Raw genomic sequence first — 22,702 nt, 5'->3', positions numbered from 1 at the left:
CGTCGCAGGGGGTTGGACTACATGACCCTCGGGGTCCCTTCCAACACTATAAATAATAATAATCATAATAATTTATTATTTATACCCCACCCATCTGGCTACGTTTCCCCAGACTCTCTGGGCGGCTCACAGCAGAATATTAAAAGCACAGTAATACATCAAACATGAAAAACGTCCTTGAACGGGACTGCCTTCAGATGTCTTCTGAAAGTCAGAAAGTTGTTTATTTCCTTGACATCTGGTGGGAGGGCGTTCCACAGGGAGGGCGCCACCACCGAGAAGGCCCTCTGCCTGGTTCCCTGTAACTTGGCTTGTTGCAGAGAGGGAACTGCCAGAAGGTCCTCAGAGCTGGACCTCAGTGTCCAGGCTGAATAAAGGGGGTGGAGACGCTCCTTCAGGTCTACTGGGCCTTTGAGGCCGTTTAGCGCTTTCAAGGTCAGCACCAACACTTTGAGTTGTGCTCAGAAACATCCTGGGAGCCAATGTACTATCTAGTTCTAGGTTTCTATATCATCTCCCAACATTCAGCTTCCCTTGGATTTCCAAGGGAGAGAGGGAGGAAAACTACTTTCCATCCAAAACAGGCATATGTTTATAATCCCCTGTCGTGTTCCCCCTTTATTTGCTTTCCCTTTAAACCAGTGTTTCCCAAACTTGGGTCTCTGGCTGTTTTGGGACTGCAACTCCCATCATCCCTGACCAATGGTCTTGCTAGCTAGGGATAATGGGAGTTGTAGGCCAAAAACAGCCAGAGACCCAAATTTGGAAAACACTAAAGGTAAAGGAACCCCTGACCGTTGGGTTCAGTCGCGGATGACTCTGGGGTTGCGGCGCTCATCTCGCTTTACTGGCCGAGGGAGCCGGCGTACAGCTTCCGGGTCATGTGGCCAGCAGGACTAAGCCGCTTCTGGCGAACCAGAGCAGCACACGGAAACGCCATTTACCTTCCCGCCGGAGTGGTACCTATTTATCTACTTGCACTTCGTGCTTTCGAACTGCTAGGTTGGCAGGAGCAGGGACCGAGCAACGGGAGCTCACCCCGTTGCGGGGATTCGAACCGCCGACCTTCTGATCGGCAAGCCCTAGGCTCTGTGGTTTAACCCACAGCGCCACCCGCGTCCCACCTGCTCTAAACCAAAAAGCCCCCTAAGGTGACAGAAGGCCTTTTTCAGCCCACGGAACGTGAAACGTAGTTTTTTGGAAAAAACAGGGCAGCCGGCCCCTGCGCCTACCTGTGTCTGGACTGGCCGAGAGCGGGGAGGGGATGTGCAGGGCTTCTGCCGGCCTGCGTGGGCAACTGCCGGCCTTCGCGGGACCCCCGGAGACGTCCAGGAGCGGCTCCGTGGCCGGCTGTGGTTCCAGGCGCTCCTCCTGGCGCTGGAGTTCCTCCAGGGCTGTGGCCAGCTTGACGTGGCCCCGGGTGCGAGCCACGGTGAGAGGGAGACGGCCTAAGGAGTCAGGGATGGCGAGGGCGTTGCTGTTCCACCGGTAGAGGAGCTGGGCGGCTTCTAGGTGGCCCAGGGCGCAGGCCCACATCTGGCGGAAGAGGGGTGGGGGAAAATATGGGGTGGAATTAAGAGGGTGAGCGCGGGTGCAACTTGCATGCATGAGGTGGCATTAGGGGGCACCCAAGAGGGCAGGGGCACAGATGAAGAGGATGGACTTTTCGGAGCTAGCTGACCTGACTGGAAGAATCCGCGACCAGAATGGAAAGGAGTTTCTAGAGCACTGGAGGAAATTTAAGGACCATTCAAATAAATATTGCAATATAGAAAATTAGAAATTACTAGGCCTAGGATTAAACTAAGTTATAATTAAATAAATGGGATTTAGAATATTTAGAAATGTGAATAAGATGGGCTATAATTGGAGATTGTTTTAGTTCAATAATGACATTGGAAAGCTGTTTCTTTCAACTACAAGGAAACTCAGAAGGGAGGGACTAGGGGAAGTCAACCAAGATGTTTAAAAGGTTGGATTTGTAAAGAATTAAGTTTGTTGTTATTGTTTATCTGTTTATTGTTCCTTTTCCCCATCTTTTGTTCATTGATGTATTTTTCTTTTTTCTGTTTTTGTGTGTCATTCTGCTTTGTGGTTTTTGTTATTATTGTGGGGAATATATATATATATATATATGGGCAGGGGCACAGGGTAGCAGACACCCCATGCAGCAGAGCTGTCGTTGGTTTCAAAAAGCAAGTTCCTGGCCCTCTTGGAGGAAAGCCCACGGGGCAGGAACTGGGCAGCGGCTCTTAGCGGGAGCAGGGAGTTAGTCCTTGCTGCCCCGGCCCAAATCCATAGCTGTCAACTTTTCCCTTTTCTCGAGAGGATTCCTATTCGGCATAAGGGAATTTCCCTTTTAAAAAAAGGGAAACGTTGACAGCTATGCCAAATCGAGACCCACCGGCGAGCGGATTGCTTACAGGTGAAGCCTCGGCAAATTTTGTTGTAAATTTGGAACTCATTTACGCAAAACACGGCAGGTTGAAAATTGTAATTGTTAGCAATTGTTATAGTGATATACTATACCAGGCATGTCCAGCTTCCAAGATCTACTCCCACTATAAAAAAACCGCGTAGATCACTGGCAGTGATCCACCCATTGGATCATCTAAAGTTGTTGAGCTTATTTTGGGGAGGATCAGCCAAAGATGTTGAGCTTTTTAGGGGGGAATCGATCAGGGATCAACCAGGCACACTCCGCAACCAACCGATTGGACATCCCTGTACTATTTATTCTCTTTCTTTTTATCTTTTTTATTTTAAAAAAAACACTTTTAACATGTTGTATTTAAATGATAATAACAAAAGCTGTTCTTTCACTAATCCCCCCACCCCTTTTATGTGTTGTATTTTAATAATGATGATGATAATAATGATAAAGGTAAAGGTAGCCCTGCTCGTACGGGCCAGTCGTGTCCGACTCTAGGGTTGTGCGCCCATCTCACTTAAGAGGCCGGGAGCCAGCGCTGTCCGGAGACACTTCCGGGTCATGTGGCCAGCGTGACGAAGCTGCTTCTGGCAAACCAGCGCAGCACACGGAAACGCCGTTTACCTTCCCGCTATAAAGCGGTACCTCTTTATCTACTTGCACTTTCGAACTGCTAGGTGGGCAGGAGCTGGGACCAAATGATGGGAGCTCACCCCGCCGTGGGGATTCGAACCGCCGACCATGCAAGCAGCAAGCCCTAGGCGCTGAGGTTTTACCCACAGCGCCACCCGCGTCCCCTGATGATAATGATGATACGCTGTTATTTCACTTTTAAAAAACCCGCCTTTTATGTGTTGTATTTCAATGGTAATAATAATAATAATAATAATAAAAAAAAAACCAAACACATTCCTGTGGACCCCAAACTCCACCTGCACCCCCTGTACTCCAGGCACAGGAAGGCTGGAGGGAGATGGCGAGGGAGGAAAGGTCTTAAGTGAGATTTCGCATCTGGAACAGATGACACGTCACCGCGGGTTGGGCCAGATGACCTTTGGGGGTCCCTTCCAACTTTTTGATTCCATGAGAAGTGGGATTGCAGAGATGCTGTTTTCCAGGGTGAGTGGGTATCTTCAGGTTCATGCTGCTTGAGCGCCCCCCCACCCCGCTCCGATCTCAACGGTCAACTCACCAGGGGGGTGCAGGAGAAATGGTCCACATTGAGGGGGTCCACTTCCTGCTCCAGGTCAAGGCTCTGGGCGTTGAGGTTCCTGAGGGGAAGGAATCAGGTCAGGCTCAGGGAGGGAGCGGGGCGGGGTGGTCAGGCCAGCAACAGCCTCGCCTCCAGTCCCCGTGAACTGTGCTGGCAAAGGAAGTGCTTCTGCACGCAACACGCAATTGGCATGTGGAACTCATTGCCACAGGAAAGCCACGAGCACAGCTGGCTCTCAAAAAATGCAGAGGGAAGAATCTAGGCTGCTCTTTCAACACCCTGAAGTAGCAGAGGACTGGGAAGCTGCTGTCTGCTAGTAATGTAAGGAAGCACCTTAGATATAATAATAATAATAATAATAATAATAATAATAATAATAATAATAATAATATAGTACCCTGCCCATCTGAATAATGGAAGGGATGGAGTGACTCGAGGGCATCCAGTGAAGCTGAGAGTTGGGGGATTGAAAGCAGACCAAAGGAAGGACTTATTTGCGCAGTGCGAGGTCCAGCTGTGGAACTCCTTGCTGCAGGAGAATTGGACAAACCCATGGAGGAAGAGAGGGCTATCGAAGGCGACCAGCCACAATGCTCAGCAGTTGGAGGAAGCAAATGCTCCTGAATCCAGGTTGTCGGTCTCTGGTTGGCCTGCTGCACTCAACCGCCTCATTTCAACACACTAATCCCAGTCCCACACTCTAACCACTGCGCCACACTGCCCTGGTGGCCCTGCCAGGGGTTGAAACTCACAGACTGGGAGTAAAAAGAAAGCACCTAAAAACAGTGTTCGAAGTGCTCAGTTGGCGGGAAGCGGCAGCACTCTCACGGGGGCCAGGGAGACTCACCGCCACTTGATGAGGGTCTCGATGAGGCGGGTGTACCCTTGGGCAGCGGCCAAGTGGAGGAGGGTCATCCCCCGGAAGCTGACGTGGTGGACGAGGGTCTCCGAGCGCAGCCAGCAGGACTGAGACATCATCTTCTCGCACAGGGCCACGATCCGGTCTTCGAAGGAGTCCAAGGCAGCCTGGGTGGGGAGGAAGAGGAGTTCGGTCAGGAGACTGGGGCATCGGCGAGAACTGGGGTGCTGTTCTCTGCTGCCCCCCAGAACCAAGCAGCTGTTTCGGACTACAAATCCCATCGGCACAGCTGGACCTTTATTTTTATAATTCTTTATCTATTAAAAGTTTACACATCTATACAAACGTTATATGCTATCTCTTTACCTACAAGGGAAAAGAAAATTACGTAGAGAATAGGAAATTTCTAAACCAGAGGCCTTTCTTCTTGGAATAACAGGTTTGGAATTGCTCAAGAAAGATGTTAAATTATTTTTGTATGCCACAGCTGCTGCTCGTATTTTGTTAGCTAAAAAGTGGAAAACCCAAGAATTGCCAACAATAGAAGAATGGCAGATGAAGATGATGGATTTTTCGGAGCTAGCCGACCTGACCGGAAGATTCCGCGACCAGAAGGAGGAGGAGTATCAGGAAGAATGGAATAAATTTAAGGATTATTTAGTTAAATACGTTAAGTTAAACTAACTGAAAATAGCTTGCAGATACTTAATGGGCTTAGGATTTTATTTATGTTAAGTGATGAATTAATATGTTTAATTCCATAAGGTGAAGATCTAAGGATGTTAATGCTTAAGTTAAATTTCATAAAAATTGGGATTTGGAAAACCGTTAAAAGGACATGCAATGAAATTCAACCAAGGGGAAGCGAGGAAGTCACTCAACCAAGTTAATAACTGTAATTTTCAATAAGGCTTTGATTTATGTTTGTTTGTTTTGTGTGTTTGTTTGTTTGTTTATAATATTGTGAAAACTAATAAAAAAATTGGGGGGAAAAAGAGAATAGGAAATTTCTAAAGGAACAAAAAAGAGGAAAATAGAATAAATAAATAACAAAGATACGAAGTAAAAAATAAAATCAAAAGAGGAATAGAAAATCAAGAGAGGAGAAGATCCGGCTGGATCTTAACAGCTGGAGGGATGTAGGTTTCCCACCCCGTCAAGGCGAGGCTCTCTGCAACCATCATCGGGCTCCAGACTTGGGGAGCACCAGGGGCTGATGGGAGTTGTAGTTTGGTGGGCGCCCGGTTGGCGAAGGCCCGCCCTGAGTGTTTCAGAGGCTGCCCGACAGGTGGTTTTCTTGCCCTTGCTGGGAGTCCCAGGCGGCACTTCAAAGGCATGGCTGGCCAGAGAGGTTCTCAGTCACAAATCCACAATGAAATGTCAGAGAGGCAGCTGCTGAGCATCGAATTTCCTTGGGTTTGTTTTCTCTGCCCCCCCTGCAACCCCCCCCCGCTCTCTGGCTCTCCTCCCCCAGGCATGGCACTGCCCATTACAGGCACCCCACAAGGAGAGAAGGGCCACGAGACCCCCGGAAATCCCATTTGCGGGGGCAAGAGCCCAGACCCCCATCCCTCAAGGGGAAATTTTTCTGGCTGGGGGGCAGGCCCAGCTGCAAAGGGCGCAAGAGCCCCCGAATTATCACCAGGAGGGGGGCCTTGGGTGCAAAGCCTGCTGGGCTGGGGGGGGCAGAAGGGGGCCACCCACGAGGCCGGAATGCCAGTGCAGACGCCAGCCAGGGGAAACCCAAGTCGAGGCGCTCGAAGAATCACTCCTGTGAGCTCTGGGTCAGGGCGCCCTGGCAAGTGGGGGGTGGGGGGGGGGGAGTCTGGCCCTCCCCAGCCGCAAACCACAGGGAACCAGCCCCCCTCCACCAGAGGGCAAAAGCCCTTCTGAGGTCTGCGCACACAGAACCAGGGAACTGAAGGGACCCTCAGCGGTCATCTAGTCCAACCCCGCAGCCCGCTTGCAGTGCATTTGGGGATTTTCTGGGCTGGGAGGGGAGAAAGAGGTGAAACCCTCTGGAGCTCGTGAAATGGAGAGGTGTATGGGTGTGGGGGGTGTCTTTTGGACAAATTCCTGCCCTGGGTGCCAGCCGCCTTATAATAATAATAATAATAATAATAATAATAATAATAATAATAATAATAATAATTATTTATTATTTATACCCCACCAGCACAAAGCTACCCTCAATGCTATTGAGTACCTACAGGAAGCCACTGGGAACAATCATTAGGGGTTTGGGGGCAATAATAATAATAATAATAATAATAATAATAATAATAATAATAATAATAATTTATTTATACCCCACCCATCTGGCTGGGCTTCCCCAGCCACTCCGGGCGGCTTCCAACAAAATATTAAAACAATGTAATACAACGAACATTAAAAGCTTCCCTAAACAGGGCTGCCTTCAGATGTCTTCTAAAAGTCTGGTGTCTGGTAGTTCTCTTTGACATCTGGCAGGCTCTGTTCTCACCGTCTGCGTTTTAATAGATTTGGAAAAGGCTGGAATACCTGGGTTTAAGAATAGATAAGCCCCCCGTTTTAATGGCAGTGGATGCGGAGAAAGCCTTTGACGACGTGTCCTGGAAGTTTGTGAAAGGTATGTGGCAAGAGATGGAATTTGGAGATCAATATTGTAAAGGTATTCAAGCGAGATATATACCAAACGAAAAGCTAAAATTATAATAAATAGGAATATAACTCAGGAATGCAAAATTAACAAGGGGGCGAGACAGGGCGACAGCTCTCTTCGTTAATATTGATCTTAACAATGGAAACTAAATAAACAAATCAGAGAGGGGAAAAATATTAAAGGGATAAAGCTGGGAAGTAGTAGTTATAAACTGAGGGCATTTGAGGGCAATTTTATTATAACAACTAAGGATCTGAAAGAGAGTCTTACTAAAGTGCTGGAAATCATTCAAGAATATGGAAAGGTTTCTGGATTTAAACTGAATATCAATAAAACCAAATTATTAGCAAGAAATCTATCACCAATAGGAAAGGAGGAAATTGAGAAATTAACAGAATTAAGATTTGGAACAGAATTAAGATTTGGAAAAGTTTCAGGGATTGACAACCAGAATATTCAAGGGGATGGGAGTGACCCGCCAACAACGCATTGGGATTTTTTTTTTTAGTTTAGAGAGAAGGTGAATAAGAGGCGAAGTGATCGAAGTTTGTAAAATTATGCCCGGCATGCGGAGAAATCTCTCAGCACCCCATAACGGGTGGAAATGCAAATGAAGCTGAATGTAGGAAGATTCGGGGCAGATGAAAGGAAGGGGGCATAGCCAGTGGAACTCCCTGCCACTGGAAGCGGGGACGGTGTTGTAAACAAAATAAATCTGCCCCTTTTCCCTTATGGGGTATCCAAGAAAACACACACACACACACACACACACACACACACACACACACACATATCAGACAACAGCACCCACCCACCCCCTGCTGATCTCAATGGAAAGAATTCCCAGCCCATTCTCTCCGCCCCCCAACCCCGTCCCTAATCCCCACAGACGGACAGACGATGCCTGGGCCTTATCTTTCCGCCCCAAGAGAGCCAAGAATAGCCCGGCTGGCCACCTAGGTGCCAATCCCACTGTAACCTGAGCGCTGACGCCAGAGAAGGGGCTAAATTTAGGCGCGTTGTCCGCCAAAGAGAAAAGGATGCATGATCGAGTGGGGGGGGGAGCGCAAAACCCAGGCTGGCCCCCATCCCACCCCAAAATGTCCGAGGGGCCCGACTGCGAGCTACAAGCGTCCTCTGGCTGTCCTCAGTTTTAAACTGTTTTTTTTGGGGGGGGGGTTCTTTTTATAAAAACTACCCACCCAAATCTCTCAGATTCATCAGATCGTCACAGTTATAACAAATAAAGGCTTGACATATCTCGCTTTGCGTGTCATGAGTCGATCTCATATGTTAGTTTCACCTTTTAAGTTGAATTACTGAAATAAACAAACTTTCCCACGATATTCTAATTTTTTGAGTTTCACCTGCATTGTTATTTTCCCCCTCTTTTTGGTTCCTTTAGAAATTTTCTATTCCTCTACGTAATTTTCTTTTTCTTCACATGTAAAGAGATAGCATATAACATTTGTATAGGTATGTAAATTTTTAATCCATAAAGAATTTAAATTTTAAAGAGACACACCATCCTTAAGGACATATGGAGAGCTTGGCCGGATCCTGCCCATATCCCATTTAGCCATTAGCCTCTCCCAGGGGCAAAATAACCCCTGGCAACCTAGGAAACGAGATATACTGCCAATGGAGCTGGAGGTTCCTTAAGGGCAGCAGAAGAGCCTGGCTGCAGGATCCGGCCAACGAGGGCCCACCTGGTCCAGGATGCTGTCCTCACAGAGGCCAAACGGATGCCCATTATGGGAAACCAACGTTAAATAAGTTGGAGTTCTTGTTATTAAATATACCAAGAAAAAGGCACACCAAGAACTCTGATCGATATAAGTTTCAATAGTGGGAGTGGCCGCTACTCACAAATCAATAGTCAATTGTATAAATAGAAAAGCTCAAGATTCACGTTGATCTACCCACACTTACCGGGTAGTTGTCATCTCCGAGAAAAGTAGAAAATAACAGGATATATTTATACAAATTCTTCAAACTTGCACGACCCCTTAAAAATTCGCTGACAAAAGTGAATACATCGAAACAGGGCCCTGTCAATGGGTTAGTTTTTCTTACGATTGACTACTGATTTGTGAGTAGCGGCCACTCCCACTATTGAAACTTATATTGGCCAGAGTTCTTGGTGTGCTTTTTTCTTGGTGCATTATGGGAAACCAGCGATCAGGATTTGAACACAAGAGCGACTCTCCCCTCCTACGATTCCCAGCAACTGCTGCCTCCGACCGGGGGGGGGGGGGGGCAGAGAGCATGGCCATCATGGATGGAAGCCTTCAAGTGCCTTATCCTGCTCCACAAATTGGTCCAATCCTCTTTTCAAAGCCATCTGGGTTGGTGGCCATCACTGTGGCAGGGAGTTCCACAGGTTAACTATGCCCTGAATGAAGAAGGACTTTCTTCTACCTGTCCTTCTGGGACCAGGGGTGCCTTCTGGGGCTGAGGTCAGTGAAATGAGCAGTGGGGCAGGGAGCAGCGTGGGGTCAAGATCCTGCAGGATCAGGGAAGCGCTGCACAGTCCTTTGCAACAAAACTCTACTCCCTGCCCTGTAAAGCCACATTTACACCACACTTTGAAAGCGCTATGATACCACTTTGAACCGTCATGGCGTCTCCCCAGAGGATTCTGGGAGCTCAGCTTTGTTGAGGGTGCCGGGAGCTGTGGGGAGACCCCCACTCTTTATTTTTTTATTTCCTTTATAAAAGTATTTAAAAGGTAAAGGGACCCCTGACCTTTGGGCCAGTTGTGGCCAACTCTGGGGTTGCGGTGCTCATCCCGCTTTATTGGCCGAGGGAGCCGGCATACAGCTTCCGGGTCATGTGGCCAGCAGGACTAAGCCGCTTCTGGCAAACCAGAGCAGCGCACGGAAACGCCGTTTAGCTTCCCGCCGGAGTGGTACCTATTTATCTACTTGCACTTTGACGTGCTTTCGAACTGCTAGGTGGGCAGGAGATAAAAGTATTTATGCACTACTAAATTGCAAAGCGCATCAAAACTGGTTACCACATTAAAAAGATTTGAAAACCGTACCCCACAAAAAAAGCATTTTTAAAAGGACAATTTAAAAGCAGAGAGAGTTAAAAAACAGCTTCAGAGCTGGAACTCCGCAAAAGCTGGGAGGGGATCATGGCCTGCGTAGACCCAGAAGCGGCTGGAGGAGGGGAAATGATGGCGAAGGGCATAGAAGTGAGGCAGCAGCTGGGCGCATTCGCCTCAGCCACAAAGAATCATAAAATTATTTTGGGAGGGACCCATGGTGGTCATCTAGTCCAACCCCCTGCGATTACGGGAACTGCAGCTGTGAAACAGAAATGAGGGGGGCCGGGAGCAGGTTCGAGAAAGCCAAAGGGCTCCCTTTCCAACTCCACAGTGCTATAAGGGTGCTGACCGTCATGAGAAGAGGGGTTGGGCTGGATGACCCCCAGGGGTCCCTTCCAGCACTACAGTTCTGTGTTTCTGTGAGGCAGGGTGGGCAGGGGGAAAGGGAGCCCCGTCCAACCCACAGATTTTGCATAGGGGCCCCACAAGCATATTTAGAGCCCCGGCAAGCCCAGGCTTTGAAAGGCATCAGTTGGATTTATCAACACCCCCCCCCCAAAAAAATAACCCCTCGGTTTGGAAATTGCCTTGAGCTCTGCCAAGGTGGGGAAAGCGTCTTAGGGGCAACAGAAGGGCAGAGGCTCACCGTGGTCAGAGTGTCGGGCCACGAGCTGGGAGGGACCTGGGTTCGAGTTTTGCCACGTGACCCTGGGCCAGCCTCACCTACCTGGCAGGTTTGTCGTGGGGATTCAACGAGGGCTAGGACCTGGGAGGGACTTTGGCTACCCAAGCGAATTGCCGCTAGCCACCTGCCCTCCCTCTCCGCCCGGCACCCCCCCCCCATCTCACCTGGCTGGGGGGCTTCTCCCCTCGCTGCTGGGTCTGAGCGGGGGCTGCAGAGGAGGAGGAGGAGGACGAGGAGGAGGAGGAAGAGGCCGCCGCTGCCATCATCTCAGCCATCCGCTTCTCCATCTGTTCCAGACGTTCCAGGATGGACATTCTGAACTGGTTATCTGGAGGGGGGGTTTGGGGAGAGGAGGGGGGGAGAGAGAGGGTGGTGAGGTCAGAAGCCCACTCCCCACATCCAGCCCCTTCTCCATCGGGCTCTGCTCCCCTGTGGATGCGGAGGGAGAAAGAAGGTCAAAGTGGGGGGTGCGCGGGAGATATCTTAAAACTAATCCTGACTCAAAGCTGATTAGCCGGCCCAGCCTGATCTCCCCCCCCCACCCCCCAGGTTGGGAAAGGGACGCTGTAATCTTGAACAGCGGGACGGAGGCGGCTTGTGTATATGGGCAAAAGGCTCCAAGACTCCGTAAAAAGGGGGCGCAGGGGGTGCAAAGCAGAATTGGGACCCAGGCGTCCGAGGGACGCGACTACTGTCTTCGTGGAGATTTCGCAGCCCCCCAAAACCCCCTTCTCTGGCTGTTAGAATAAGAAAGCACCTTTGTTGAAGAACTGGAAGGGACCCCTAAGGGTCATCCATCCCAACCCCCTGCAATGCAGGAAGCACAGCTAAAGAATCCCAGGCAGGCAGCCCCCCAACCTCTGTTTTAAAACCTCCAGGGAAGGAGAGTCCATCGCGGGAGGAATGCACAGCGAGGGCTCCCTCCCGTTATCAAACAGAGAAACAACGATTGGACTTTCAGAATACACCTGAAGGCAGCACAATGTACAGGGACGTTTTTTCCGATTGTTGGTGCTTTGTTGTGTTTTTAATTGAAAGCGGCCGGAGAAGCCGTCAGATGAGCAACATATAGGGAATAAAATTATTATTATTATTATTATTATTATTATTATTATTATTATTATTAGCCTCCTTGCAAACCATCCGACGCTCAGCAGCGACTGGGTATAATCTAACCTACAATAGGCACCTTCAGAGCATGGAGGGAACTCATTCTGTACCATCAAAAAGGAGGCGGATAGGGAAAAGGAGGGCAGAGAATAGCCAACTCCTGGCAGGCTGGAGAGGGGAGCAACCAGGCTGCTGACCCCGGCCCCTGGAAGCTCCACCGCTGGAGCTTTTCAAGCAGAGGTCGGACGGCCATCTGTGGGGGATTCTTTTGCTGCGATTCCTGTGTTGCAGCGAGGGGTTGGTCTAGTTGACCCTTGGGGTACCATTCGTGGCTCCTGTTCTCACGCATCCCATGCTTTTCCCACGGCATTTCCAAACCACACAATAAATCCATGGGTTGTTTTTTTCTCCAGGGTGACACAGTCCTTTGGCCGCGTTGAGCGCCTGGAGGGAGACTTTTCCAAAGTCCATTCATTTCTCTCTCTCCACATATACAAACAGACTTCATTCATCTCCTCCACAGGGGGGACAGCGGCATGGAGGGGGGGGGCAATGACCCAGGCTGCCAGTCACAAGAGACGGCTGTCGGGTGGACGGGGGAAGGACGGACCACCGACAACAGCCGGCCTTCTCTGAAACTACACATTTTGGTTTGGAAACCAGGAAAAGTACAAAAACATCACACCTGGAGAGATGGGGCAGAGTGGAAACCAAGCAAGAGCCTCTTTTTCTCCCCCAGGGCCCAATCTAACAGAATTTCTCCCCCAAAAAGAAACCCAGGTTTAAAACGAGAGCCAGACTGGATGCCCTCAGGGTTCCCCCAGAGGGCACAAAAACCTACAGTTCTTGCAATGCACCCTTCCAAACACAAGCCGCCTTGTTTTGCCACCAGGCGACCTGCCCCACATGCCAACCTTCCTAAGCCGCCCCTATTCGCCTATCCCCATTGGACCCAGCAGCCCCCTCTGCCCCATAGCCTCTCCCCACACACATATAATAATCCCATGTACCTGCTTTGTCCATCGCCCAGGGAAACAGAGGGGGCGCACCCCTCTCCCGTGAACTGAGCCCTCAGGTTGCTGGGCCCCACGGCTCCCAGCGGGAATCGGGAGAAATCCCAGGTTAGCACCATGCCCCCCAAGTGTGGGCACGAGTCGGGGTGGGGCGAGAAAGAGGAGGCAGCACAGCCCTCCAGCCCTTCCTGACATGCAATGACGGCGAGGGTGGCATGGAGGGCAGGGCCTGCCTGCAGCCCCCTCCTCGTCATCCCGCCCCCCAGCCCAGCTGGCAGGAGGTCGGTCTGTGGGGAGGGGGTGTGGTGGGGGGTCAAGCAGGCTCTCTCCTCTCTTTCTCCACCCCTCTTGGCCCAGCGAGAGCAGCGGTCCGGCTGCAAAGTGTGACAGGACTCAAGTCGTCCCCAAAATAGCCACCACCACCGGCGGCAAGGGGGGGGGGCACCCGGAAATCCCTTAATGAGATCTGAGGCACTCACGCTAGCTATGTAGCTAGCTGCACATGACGCGGCAGGCCCTGCTGCCAAGTTAACTCTTCAGGCAGGAGGTCGGAGGCGTGGAAGGGACCCTCCGAAGGTCATCCAAACCAACCCCAACCCCACGCAATGCGGGAACCGCAGCTGACAGACAGCCGTCCGACCTCTGTGCTCTCCAGAGAATGAATGGGGGGGGGCGATTCCTCTGGTCTCAAAGGCAGGAGAGGGGTGTCTGGTCTCTTGCGTCGGCCAGTGCAGGATCTCAATCTCAACGCACACAGCTCGCTTGCTCCGGTAGAAGCCAAAGGGATCCTAGATGGGGCCGTCTAAAAATCTCTCCCTGGGAGGGCGGCTGGACTTTGCCCGGCACAGCCAAGGCCAGGTCGGAAAGCCGTGTTTGAGCTGAGGCCCCACATCACTTGGGCAATGGGAGGCTGGTCTGTGTGTGCTTGTCTGTAGAGTCGGAAGGGGCCTACCAGGGGCCATCTAGTCCAACCCCCTGCAATGCATTGTGGGAGCCTCATACTCTCGCAACTGAGCTTGCAGCAGCACCTACACTTGGGAACTCCCTGCCAATTGATACCAGCCTTCCCCGTACTCTTTCTGACGCCTGCTGAACAAATTTTCCTTCAGACAAGGCCGGCCCAGATGTTTAGGAATCTCACGCAGGTTTTAATCCGTTTTTGGTCCACCAGTAGTTTAACTTTTCGAAAGCCTTACATTTTTGCTGTTCGTTTTTCCCATTTACCGTCTTACCCTTTCGGTAAACCACTTTGAGGCTTGTTTGTTTCTTTACAATCTATTGTTTATTGGATGGATTCCCCCCCCCAAAAAATTGATTTTTTATTTTATTTTTATTTATGCTTTATACTGTATTTTATGCTGGGTTTTTTGTAGCATCAAATAAGTGTTTTAAATTTGTTGTTAGCCGCCCTGAGCCCAGTTCCCTGAACCGGGAAGGGCGGGGTATAAATATTATATTATTATTATTATTATAATATTATTATTATTATTATCATGCGGCGTATGCAAAAACATAAATTTAGGGGGCCCTTCTACACTGCAGGGTGTTGTTTTCTTGTGGATATCTTCCACAACAAGTCAGCGATGCCCTAATAGTGCATCTGTGGTGGATTCATCCAGGCAACATTCTGCTTTATTAGCCGTTCCCCCAAATACCACCGCGCTCTTGCCCTCTGAAGGGCCTATAGTTTTCAGGGCAGGGGCAGAATCACAGGCATTGGGGGTATAAAAAAAAAACTATGGGATTTCGGCAGGAAGTTAAGGGACAAGCAAAACAGTAGGACACTTTGAAGGTGCCAACCCTCTTTGATGGCAGGTGGCAAATAACTGCCCCCAGTACCGCCACGAGGGCAAATGTGAAGAGCCTGCAGGATCAGGCCAAAGGGGGCCCAGCATCCTTTCCTCACAGGGGCCAAACAGATGCCCCAAAGGGAAACCCAGAAGCAGGACCTGAGTGCGAGAGCTGCTCTCCACTCCTGCAGTTTTTAGCAACTGCGATTCAGAAGCATTCCCTGGCTCTGTCTGTGGGAACAAAGCATGGCCGTTGTGGCTAGTAGCCATCCATAGCCCTATTATTATTATTATTATTATTATTATTATTATTATTACTACTACTATTACTATTGTTCTTGTTTTCCCCAGGGCTAAATCAATGGTGCACACCTTATGCAAAGAAGCTGTTCTTTCCTGACCTGGCCAGGTAAGGCAGGAGGGTGAGATGGCCCCAGCCTGGGCAGCTATAAAAGAATATTGGGCAATTCATGGAAGAGGAAAGGGCAAGCGATGGCTCCCAGCCAGGATGAAGGAAATGCTTTGCCTCCAGGGCCAGAAATGTCCCGTGTTAGAAACTAGCCAGGCGCCAGGCGCGTTTTGCGACTGGTCCATTTTGTGACCACCTGAAGATCTCTGGACACCGGGCTGGCGACCAGGGAAAGCAAAATGCCATGGAATATTTTGAGATTTGAGATTTGCTCTTTAAAATATAGAAATGAAACAAATAGTAAAAATAACCAATCGCATTGGGCGCAGATAAATGGCACCAAGACATTCCATTTGGTCTAAACCACAGAGCCTAGGACTTGCCAATCAGAAGGTCGGCAGTTCGAATCCCCACGACGGGGTGAGCTCCCGCTGCTCAGTCCCTGCTCCTGCCAACCTAGCAGTTCGGAAGCACGTCAAAGTGCAAGTAGATAAATAGGTACCACTCCAGTGGGAAGGGAAACGGCATTTCCATGCGCTGCTCTGGTTTGCCAGAAGCGGCTTAGTCCTGCTGGCCACATGATCCGGAAGCTGTACCCCGGCTCCCTCAGCCAGTAAAGCAAGATGAGCGCTGCAACCCCAGAGTCGGGCGCAACTGGACCTAACGGTCAGGGGTCCCTTTACCTTTACCTTCTACATCTGAGTTTCTTACCCTGGGAAAACCACCGGCCTGGACTTGTGATGAGGCCCCCGCCTGCCACAGGCTGAAAAGCAGACTGCTGGGCTCCCCCTAGACCCCCACCCCAAAGAACTGCCCCCCGAGTCCTGTGACAATAAGGGTGTCTCTCTCCCCCTCGGGGTGGCGTTGGAGCCTGGGTGCTTGCAGAGCTGTTGGCAACCTCATGTTTCAGGGAAGGAATTTGAGGAGGGGGCAGCGGTGGTTTGCGGGGGGGCAGTGAGGGGGGGGGGCTTCTGCAAGGGCAGCTGTTCTTTCCCTCCATCTGCGAGACCCGACAGGCAGGCAGCTCGCGCTAACAATGGAAAACGGAGACTCTGGAAAATGCTGCCGTGGAACCCAAGGAGAGGCCAAGGGAGTGGATGCCTGGAGTTTTAAACCCGGGGGGTGGCGCTGCTGGGGGGCAAAGGTGTCCACAGATTTTTCTCCAGGGAGGGGCGGGTTAAAGCACCTAAAAGAGGAGCAGGCTAGTTTATGGCACAAATATGTGCCTGCAGATTTTGCCCGCTATCTCAGGTTAGGAGCAGAGAAAGCAGACTTATATCGGAGCTCGCCAGGGTTCTGGAATCAGGGCTACCTGCAGATGCCAGCTGGGGAGCGGGTTTTTGGCCTTCTGCATGCCAAGCAGGTGTTCTAAGCACTGAGCAACGATGCCCCTTCCTTTTCCCTGCTGGCTTTCCCGGGAGAGAAGAGACCGCGAAGACACTGCGCCAGTTTTGTGGAACCATGCTTCGAAGTACAGCTCCCACCAGCCCCCAGTCGGCACTGGTGCAGGAGCCTTGGGAGTTGTAGTTCAAAGCGCCCAGGCTGTTTTGCAGGGAGGGTGCTTGGGGGAATACAGCTCGTCTTCCGTGGACTCTTTCCACCAAAGAGCAACCTCTGGCTCTGCTGCGATTCACTTGAAATCAGGTTAATTCTGTGTCCAGGGCAGCTGTTTACCAGCTTCATCTGGTACGCAGGATGAGACCCTCCTTGTCCGCAGACTGTCTGGCCAGAGTGGTGCATGCTCTGGTTATCTCCCGCTTGGACCACTGCCATGCACTCTACATGGGGCTACCTTAGAAGGTGACCTGGAAACTGCAATTAATCCAGAACGCGGCAGCTAAACTGGGGACTGGGACCATATAACACCGGTCCTGAAAGACCTCCATTGGCTCCCAGTACGTTTCCAAGCACAATTCAAAGTGTTGGTGCTGGCCTTTAAAGCCCTAAACGGCCTTGGTCCAGTATACCTGAAGGAACGTCTCCACCCCCATCGTCCAGCCCGGACACTGAGGTCCAGCTCCGAGGGCCTTCTGGCGGTTCTCTCCCTGCAAGAAGTGAGGTTACAGGGAACCAGGCAGAGGGCCTTCTCGGTGATGGCACCCACCCTGTGGAATGCCCTCCCACCAGATGTCAAGGCAATAAGCAACTATTTTACTTTTAAAAGACAACTGAAGGCGGCCCTGTTTAGGGAAGCTTTTAATGTCTGACGCTGTATTGTTTTTAATATTCAGTTGGAAGCTGCCCAGAGTGGCTGGGGAAACCCAGCCAGATGGGCGGGGTATAAATAAATTATTATTATTATTATTATTATTATTATTATTATGGACAAAGCATCTGAATTCACAAATCCAGGTTGCCGAAGGGACCTGACACCTGCCAGCCCAGACTAATCCCAGTCTGCAGGTCTCACGGCTTCAGGATCAAGCCAGCCCCCAATGGCTATGCCCATCATAGGAAACCCGCAATCAGGATTCGAACACAAGATCCGCTCTCCCCTCTTGTGGTTTCTAGCAGCTGGGATTCAGAAGCATGGCTGCCTCTGGCCAGCGCCGAATTTAGGGTGCTGCGGGTGGCTCCCTCACACAGGGCACTGGGCCGAGGGGGTGCAAAGGCTGCGATTCCTGCATTGCAGAAGCGTCGACCCTGCCATCCTACAATTCTAAAATTTTATGGCCACAGAGAGTAGTGGACTCAAAATAACAGCAGCAGCAGCAACTACAAACAACCTATGTTTAGATGAATACCTACTAGGAAGTTCCATTTCAAAAGCAACTGCACCAAAATGTAATTCTTGTGAAAATAAGAAATATTTAGAGGGGGCACCATTTTTTTTAATCTTTGCTCAGGGAGCCGTATTACCAAAGGTGCCCCTCTGCTCTGACAGCGGAGACAGTCGTCATCGGCTGCGCTCTCCTTCTCCATGAATTTTCCCCAATCCTCTTTTGAAGCCATTGAGTCAGGGCTCTCTCCAGTGGCAGGGAGTTCCACAGCTGAACCCTGCCTTGTGTGTGAAGGAGGGCTTCCTTTTCTCGGCTTTGAGCGTTACGCTCAGAAAGAGAGGAGAAAAACAACATTTCTCTCTCTCCCCCATCTGCTTTCTCGCTGGCCAGGCACACGTTTTACAAACTTCGCTGGGAGAAGCGTTCTGCAGAACCCGGAAGCTCACATGCGCCGCATTTCGGTGGCGTCTTGCAGGACAGTTGATTTTGGGGGGATGTGTCCCCCCCCTCCGCCAGCCCTAATCCTTGCTGGTTTCTTAGGATGGGAAAGGGGAGGCCGTCTTGGGTTCTGTCGAAGAGGAGGAGCAGGCTGAGAGCCAGCCTTACATCCCCGGGTGTTATTCTTGGCCTGTCTTGCCCCGTCATGGAAACTCCTCCCCCCGCAAAAAACCCCAGCCGTTCATTTTCCATTGCACACAAACCAGCCTGCCAGGAATATCCCCGGTAAGGTGACACCCCAGGCGAGGTTTGGACACCGAAGTATTTTCCTTTCTTTCCAAGAGTAAAGCCACGAACAATCTCGCCCCCGCCCCTCTCAGCCACCCCCAGGTTTAGGCACTGCATTCCCCCCCCCAAAAAAACCCTGAAGGTGCCACACTGCATTCGGACCTCAGTTGGGTAGCAGAGATTGGGGGACCACCCCACCCCCCAAGTCTAGACACAGGGCCTCTGGGCTCCTGGGTTGGATGAAGGGCTAGCAGTCGAGGGAGGGGGGTCAGGACACCTGGGTCCCACCCCATGGGAGAGGCCATGTAGGGTACAGAGTCAGTGGTGGGGTTTTGCTTAGATTTATCAGCTACTTTAAAATGAGGCTGCATTTTAAATTGCATTTCAACCTGTATTTTAAATTGGTTGTCCCCCCCCCATTATGTTTTTACTGTGATTTTATTGGTGTTAGCTGCCCTGAGCCCTGGCTGGGGAAGGCAGGGTATAAATAAAAATTATTATTATTATTATTATTATTATTAAATAAAAGCACACATTCTACTCACGTAAAAACACCAGGCAGGCCCCACAAATAACCCAGAGATGCATTTTAAATAAAAGGACACATTCTACTTGTGTAAAAACACGCTGATTCCTGGCTGTCTGTGGGCCAGATTTAGAAGGCGATTGGGCCGGATTTGGCTCCCGGGCCTTAGGTTGCCTACCCATGGGCTAGGTCCTAGGGGGACACACCAGGGTTTAAATTCCCTCACTCGGTCACACAGGTGACCTTGGGGGCCAGGCACTGCCTAACCTACCTCCCAGGGCTGTTGTAGGGATTACATGAGGACTAGGATCTTGGGGGACAAACCTAGACAGCATTTTAAAAAGTAGAGACACCACCTTGCCAAGAAAGGTCCGTATAGTAAAAGCTATGCTTTTCCCGGTAGTGATGTATGGAAGTGAGAGCTGGACCATAAAGAAGGCTGATGGCCGAAGAATGGATGCTTTTGAATTCTGGTGCTGGAGGAGACTCTTGAGAGTCCCATGGACTGCAAGAAGAACAAACCTCTCCATTCTGAAGGAAATCAGCCCTGAGTGCTCACTGGAAGGACAGATCCTGAAGCTGAGGCTCCAAGACTTTGGCCACCTCATGAGAAGAGAAGACTCCCTGGAAAAGACCCTGATGTTGGGAAAGATGGAGGGCACAAGGAGAAGGGGACGAGAGAGGACGAGATGGTGGGACAGTGCTCTCGAAGGTGCCAGCATGAATCTGACCAAACTGCGGGAGGCAGTGGAAGACAGGAGGGCCTGGCGTGCTCTGGTCCAGGGGGTCACAAAGAGGCGGACACGACTAAACGACTAAACAACAACAGGATCTTGGGGAGGCCAGAGTTCGAATCCTCACTTGGTGTCCACAAAGCTCCCTGGGTGACCAGTCGTTGTTTCTGAGCCTAGCCTACGTCTCAGGGCTGTTGTGCGGATTAAATAATGGACACTTGGAGCAGCTGGGAGAAAAGGGCAGGACATCAAAGCACTAAATGAACGCAGCAAATAAACCAAGCAGACTACTCACCATCCAGGGAGAGCCAATCCATGCTTCGCAGGGCCATGAAGTTGCGGGCGCGATACTCAAAGAGGACCGACATGGAGACCAGGCGGGAATCGTGGGCCACTTGCAAGGGCACCAGACCGGCCTTGTGGGCTGCGGGGCGGAAGAGAAGACGGTAAAAAGGCCGCACGTCGCAGAATTATAGAATCGTAGGCTTCGAAGGGACACCCAGGGGTCACCCATCCCAACCCCCTATGATGCAGCAGTCACAGCTGTGATACGAAGGGTTTTGGGGGGGGGTTATTTGCACCCACATGAGCTGAGCATCAGATGGGGGGGGCGCGGTTTAAGCACGGGATTAACCCTTCTAAGAAGGAAGCTGCTTTACAGCGAGTCAAATATCTCAAGGACTGCCCCCGTGGAAGATGGAGCAAGCTTGTTTTCTCCTCCGGCTCTGGAGGGTAGGACTCGAACCCATGGCTTCAAGTTGCAAGAAAGGAGATTTCGACCGAATGCCAGGAAGGATGTTCTGGTGGCCAAGAGCTGTTTGACAGTGGAACAGTTTCTCTCCTTTGTAGGAGGCTTTTAACCAGAGGCTGGATGACCATCTGTCAGCGAGTCTTGAGCCGTGATTCCTCCATTGCAGGGGGTTGGACTGTATGATTCTATGAGTCAGACCATTTCACGGCCTCGGTCCAGTAGACCTGAAGGAGCGTCTCCTCCCCCATCGTTCTGCCCGGACACGGAGGTCCAGCGCCGAGGGCCTTCTGGTGGTTCCCTCACTGCGAGAAGCCAAGTTACAGGGAACTAGGCACAGGGCCTTCTCGGTGGTGGCGCCCTCCCTGTGGAACGCCCTCCCACCAGATGTCGAGGAAATAAACAACTTTCTGACTTTCAGAAGACATCTGAAGGCAGCCCTGTTTAGGGAAGCTTTTAATGTTTGATGTATTATGGTATTTTAATATTTTGTTGGAAGCCACCCAGAGTGGCTTGGGAAGCCACTAATAATTTATTATTTATGCCCCGCCCATCTGGCTGAGTTTCCCCAGCCACTCTGGGCGGCTTCCAATCAAGTGTTATAAACAGTACAGCGTTAAATATTAAAAGCTTCCCTGAACAGGGCTGCCTTCAGATGTCTTTTAAAGATAGGATAGCTGCTTATTTCCTTCACATCTGAAGGGAGAGTGTTCCACAGGGTGGGCGCCACTACCGAGAAGGCCCTCTGCCTGGTTCCCTGTAACCTCACTTCTCGCAATGAGGGAACTGCCAGAAGGCCCTTGGAGCTGGACCTCCGTGTCCGGGCTGAACGATGGGGGTAGAGATGCTCCTTCAGGTCTACTGGGCCTTTGAGGCCGTTTAGGACTTTCAAGGTCAGCACCAACACTTTAAATTGTGCTCGGAAATGTACTGGGAGCCAATGCAGATCTCCCAGGACTGGTGTTATGTGGTCCCAGCAGCCAGTCCCAATCCCCAGTCTAGCTGCCGCATTCTTATTCAGTACTGTCCACACGGGTTGACAGCAACAGCTCTCCAGGGTCTCAGACAGGGGGCAATCTCTGTCAGGCACCGAACCTGAGTCCTCTGGCATGCCAAGCAGAAGCCAAGCCAAGGCCCTTCCAACAGACTCTGCTCCCCATCCACACCAGAGGTTTCTAAGGGGGCTGTCCCAGCACCACGGCAGGATTCTTCCTGAGGCAAATCGACTAGCCCTGCAGCCACGGATCAGAAGCACCCGCCCACCTCCTTGCTCCAGGGAGGAAGAGAGAGAGGGGGGGGTCCTGGATCTCACCCCACCCCAAAAGACGCAAGGTCCCGTACCTGGACAATAGCACCGCAGCACCCCAGACTGGATGAGGGAGGCAGGGACAGTGATCTGATCAAAGAGGCAGCTGTACGGCTTGGTCTCATCTATCCAGGGGCCGGTGATGAGCACCTTGACCCCACCCTGTTCCCACAGAAGAGAGAGAGACAGAGAGGAGGACAGGTTATTGGTGGTTTTTGTGCACTTGTTCTTATTCTGTATTTGGCTGCTCCCTTATGTGGGATGTGAAACACGAGAGCTGTCAAGTAAAACATTCCTAGAGTGAACATGGTTACACATGGGGAGGAATGTTTGTCCAGCCAGCAGGTAAACTTCCTGGTTCCTTCTGGGACGGGGCAGACTTCCTCTGCGTGTGACTAGAGGTGGGTGTGGCCTCACCTGTGCAGGTAACAACAAAAGCACAGGGCAGGGCAGCCACCTCTCTCTCTTTTGACTACATGCATCGAAGAAGCAACATCTGCTTAGCCAAAGATGCCCTCTTGGCAAAGGGACTGTCTTCTTATGAGATAGTTTCCAGGTATATGTTACTTTTCTAAGCTAAGTCTGCCTTCTGGGATCCTATTGTGAACAGAATGATGTGTGAGTAAACCTTTTCATACTTTTATAGAAGACTGTGTTGTGTCTTATCTTTTATGAGGGAATAAGGGGGAAATACCAGAACAGTTATTATAGAGGCTTTAACGAGCCTGAGCAAATG

The 22,702-nt window shown here is 50.8% G+C and overlaps 1 protein-coding gene across 8 annotated transcripts in view; it reads right to left on the bottom strand.

The window, feature by feature from the left end:
* CAMTA2 (calmodulin binding transcription activator 2) overlaps positions 1–22,702 on the bottom strand; it is a gene marked incomplete at its 3' end in the record, with an annotated part of 61,855 nt that overhangs the window by 14,213 nt on the left and 24,940 nt on the right. For all 8 annotated transcript variants that reach the window (XM_081835598.1, XM_081835599.1, XM_081835597.1 and 5 more), the window contains exons 10-15: positions 22,002–22,128; positions 20,208–20,336; positions 11,049–11,212; positions 4,492–4,670; positions 3,624–3,702; positions 1,233–1,536 (exon numbers count right to left, since the gene is read on the bottom strand). In XM_081835598.1, the coding sequence (XP_081691724.1) occupies positions 1,233–1,536; positions 3,624–3,702; positions 4,492–4,670; positions 11,049–11,212; positions 20,208–20,336; positions 22,002–22,128 (982 nt within the window). The remainder of the gene's footprint in view (positions 1–1,232; positions 1,537–3,623; positions 3,703–4,491; positions 4,671–11,048; positions 11,213–20,207; positions 20,337–22,001; positions 22,129–22,702) is intronic.

The sequence above is a fragment of the Podarcis erhardii genome (genome assembly GCF_964252035.2).
Source record: "Podarcis erhardii genome assembly, chromosome: 13".
NCBI lineage: Eukaryota > Metazoa > Chordata > Lepidosauria > Squamata > Lacertidae > Podarcis > Podarcis erhardii.
The sequence above is the reverse complement of the archived record's forward strand: the minus strand, read 5'-3'. Positions and strand labels throughout refer to the sequence as shown.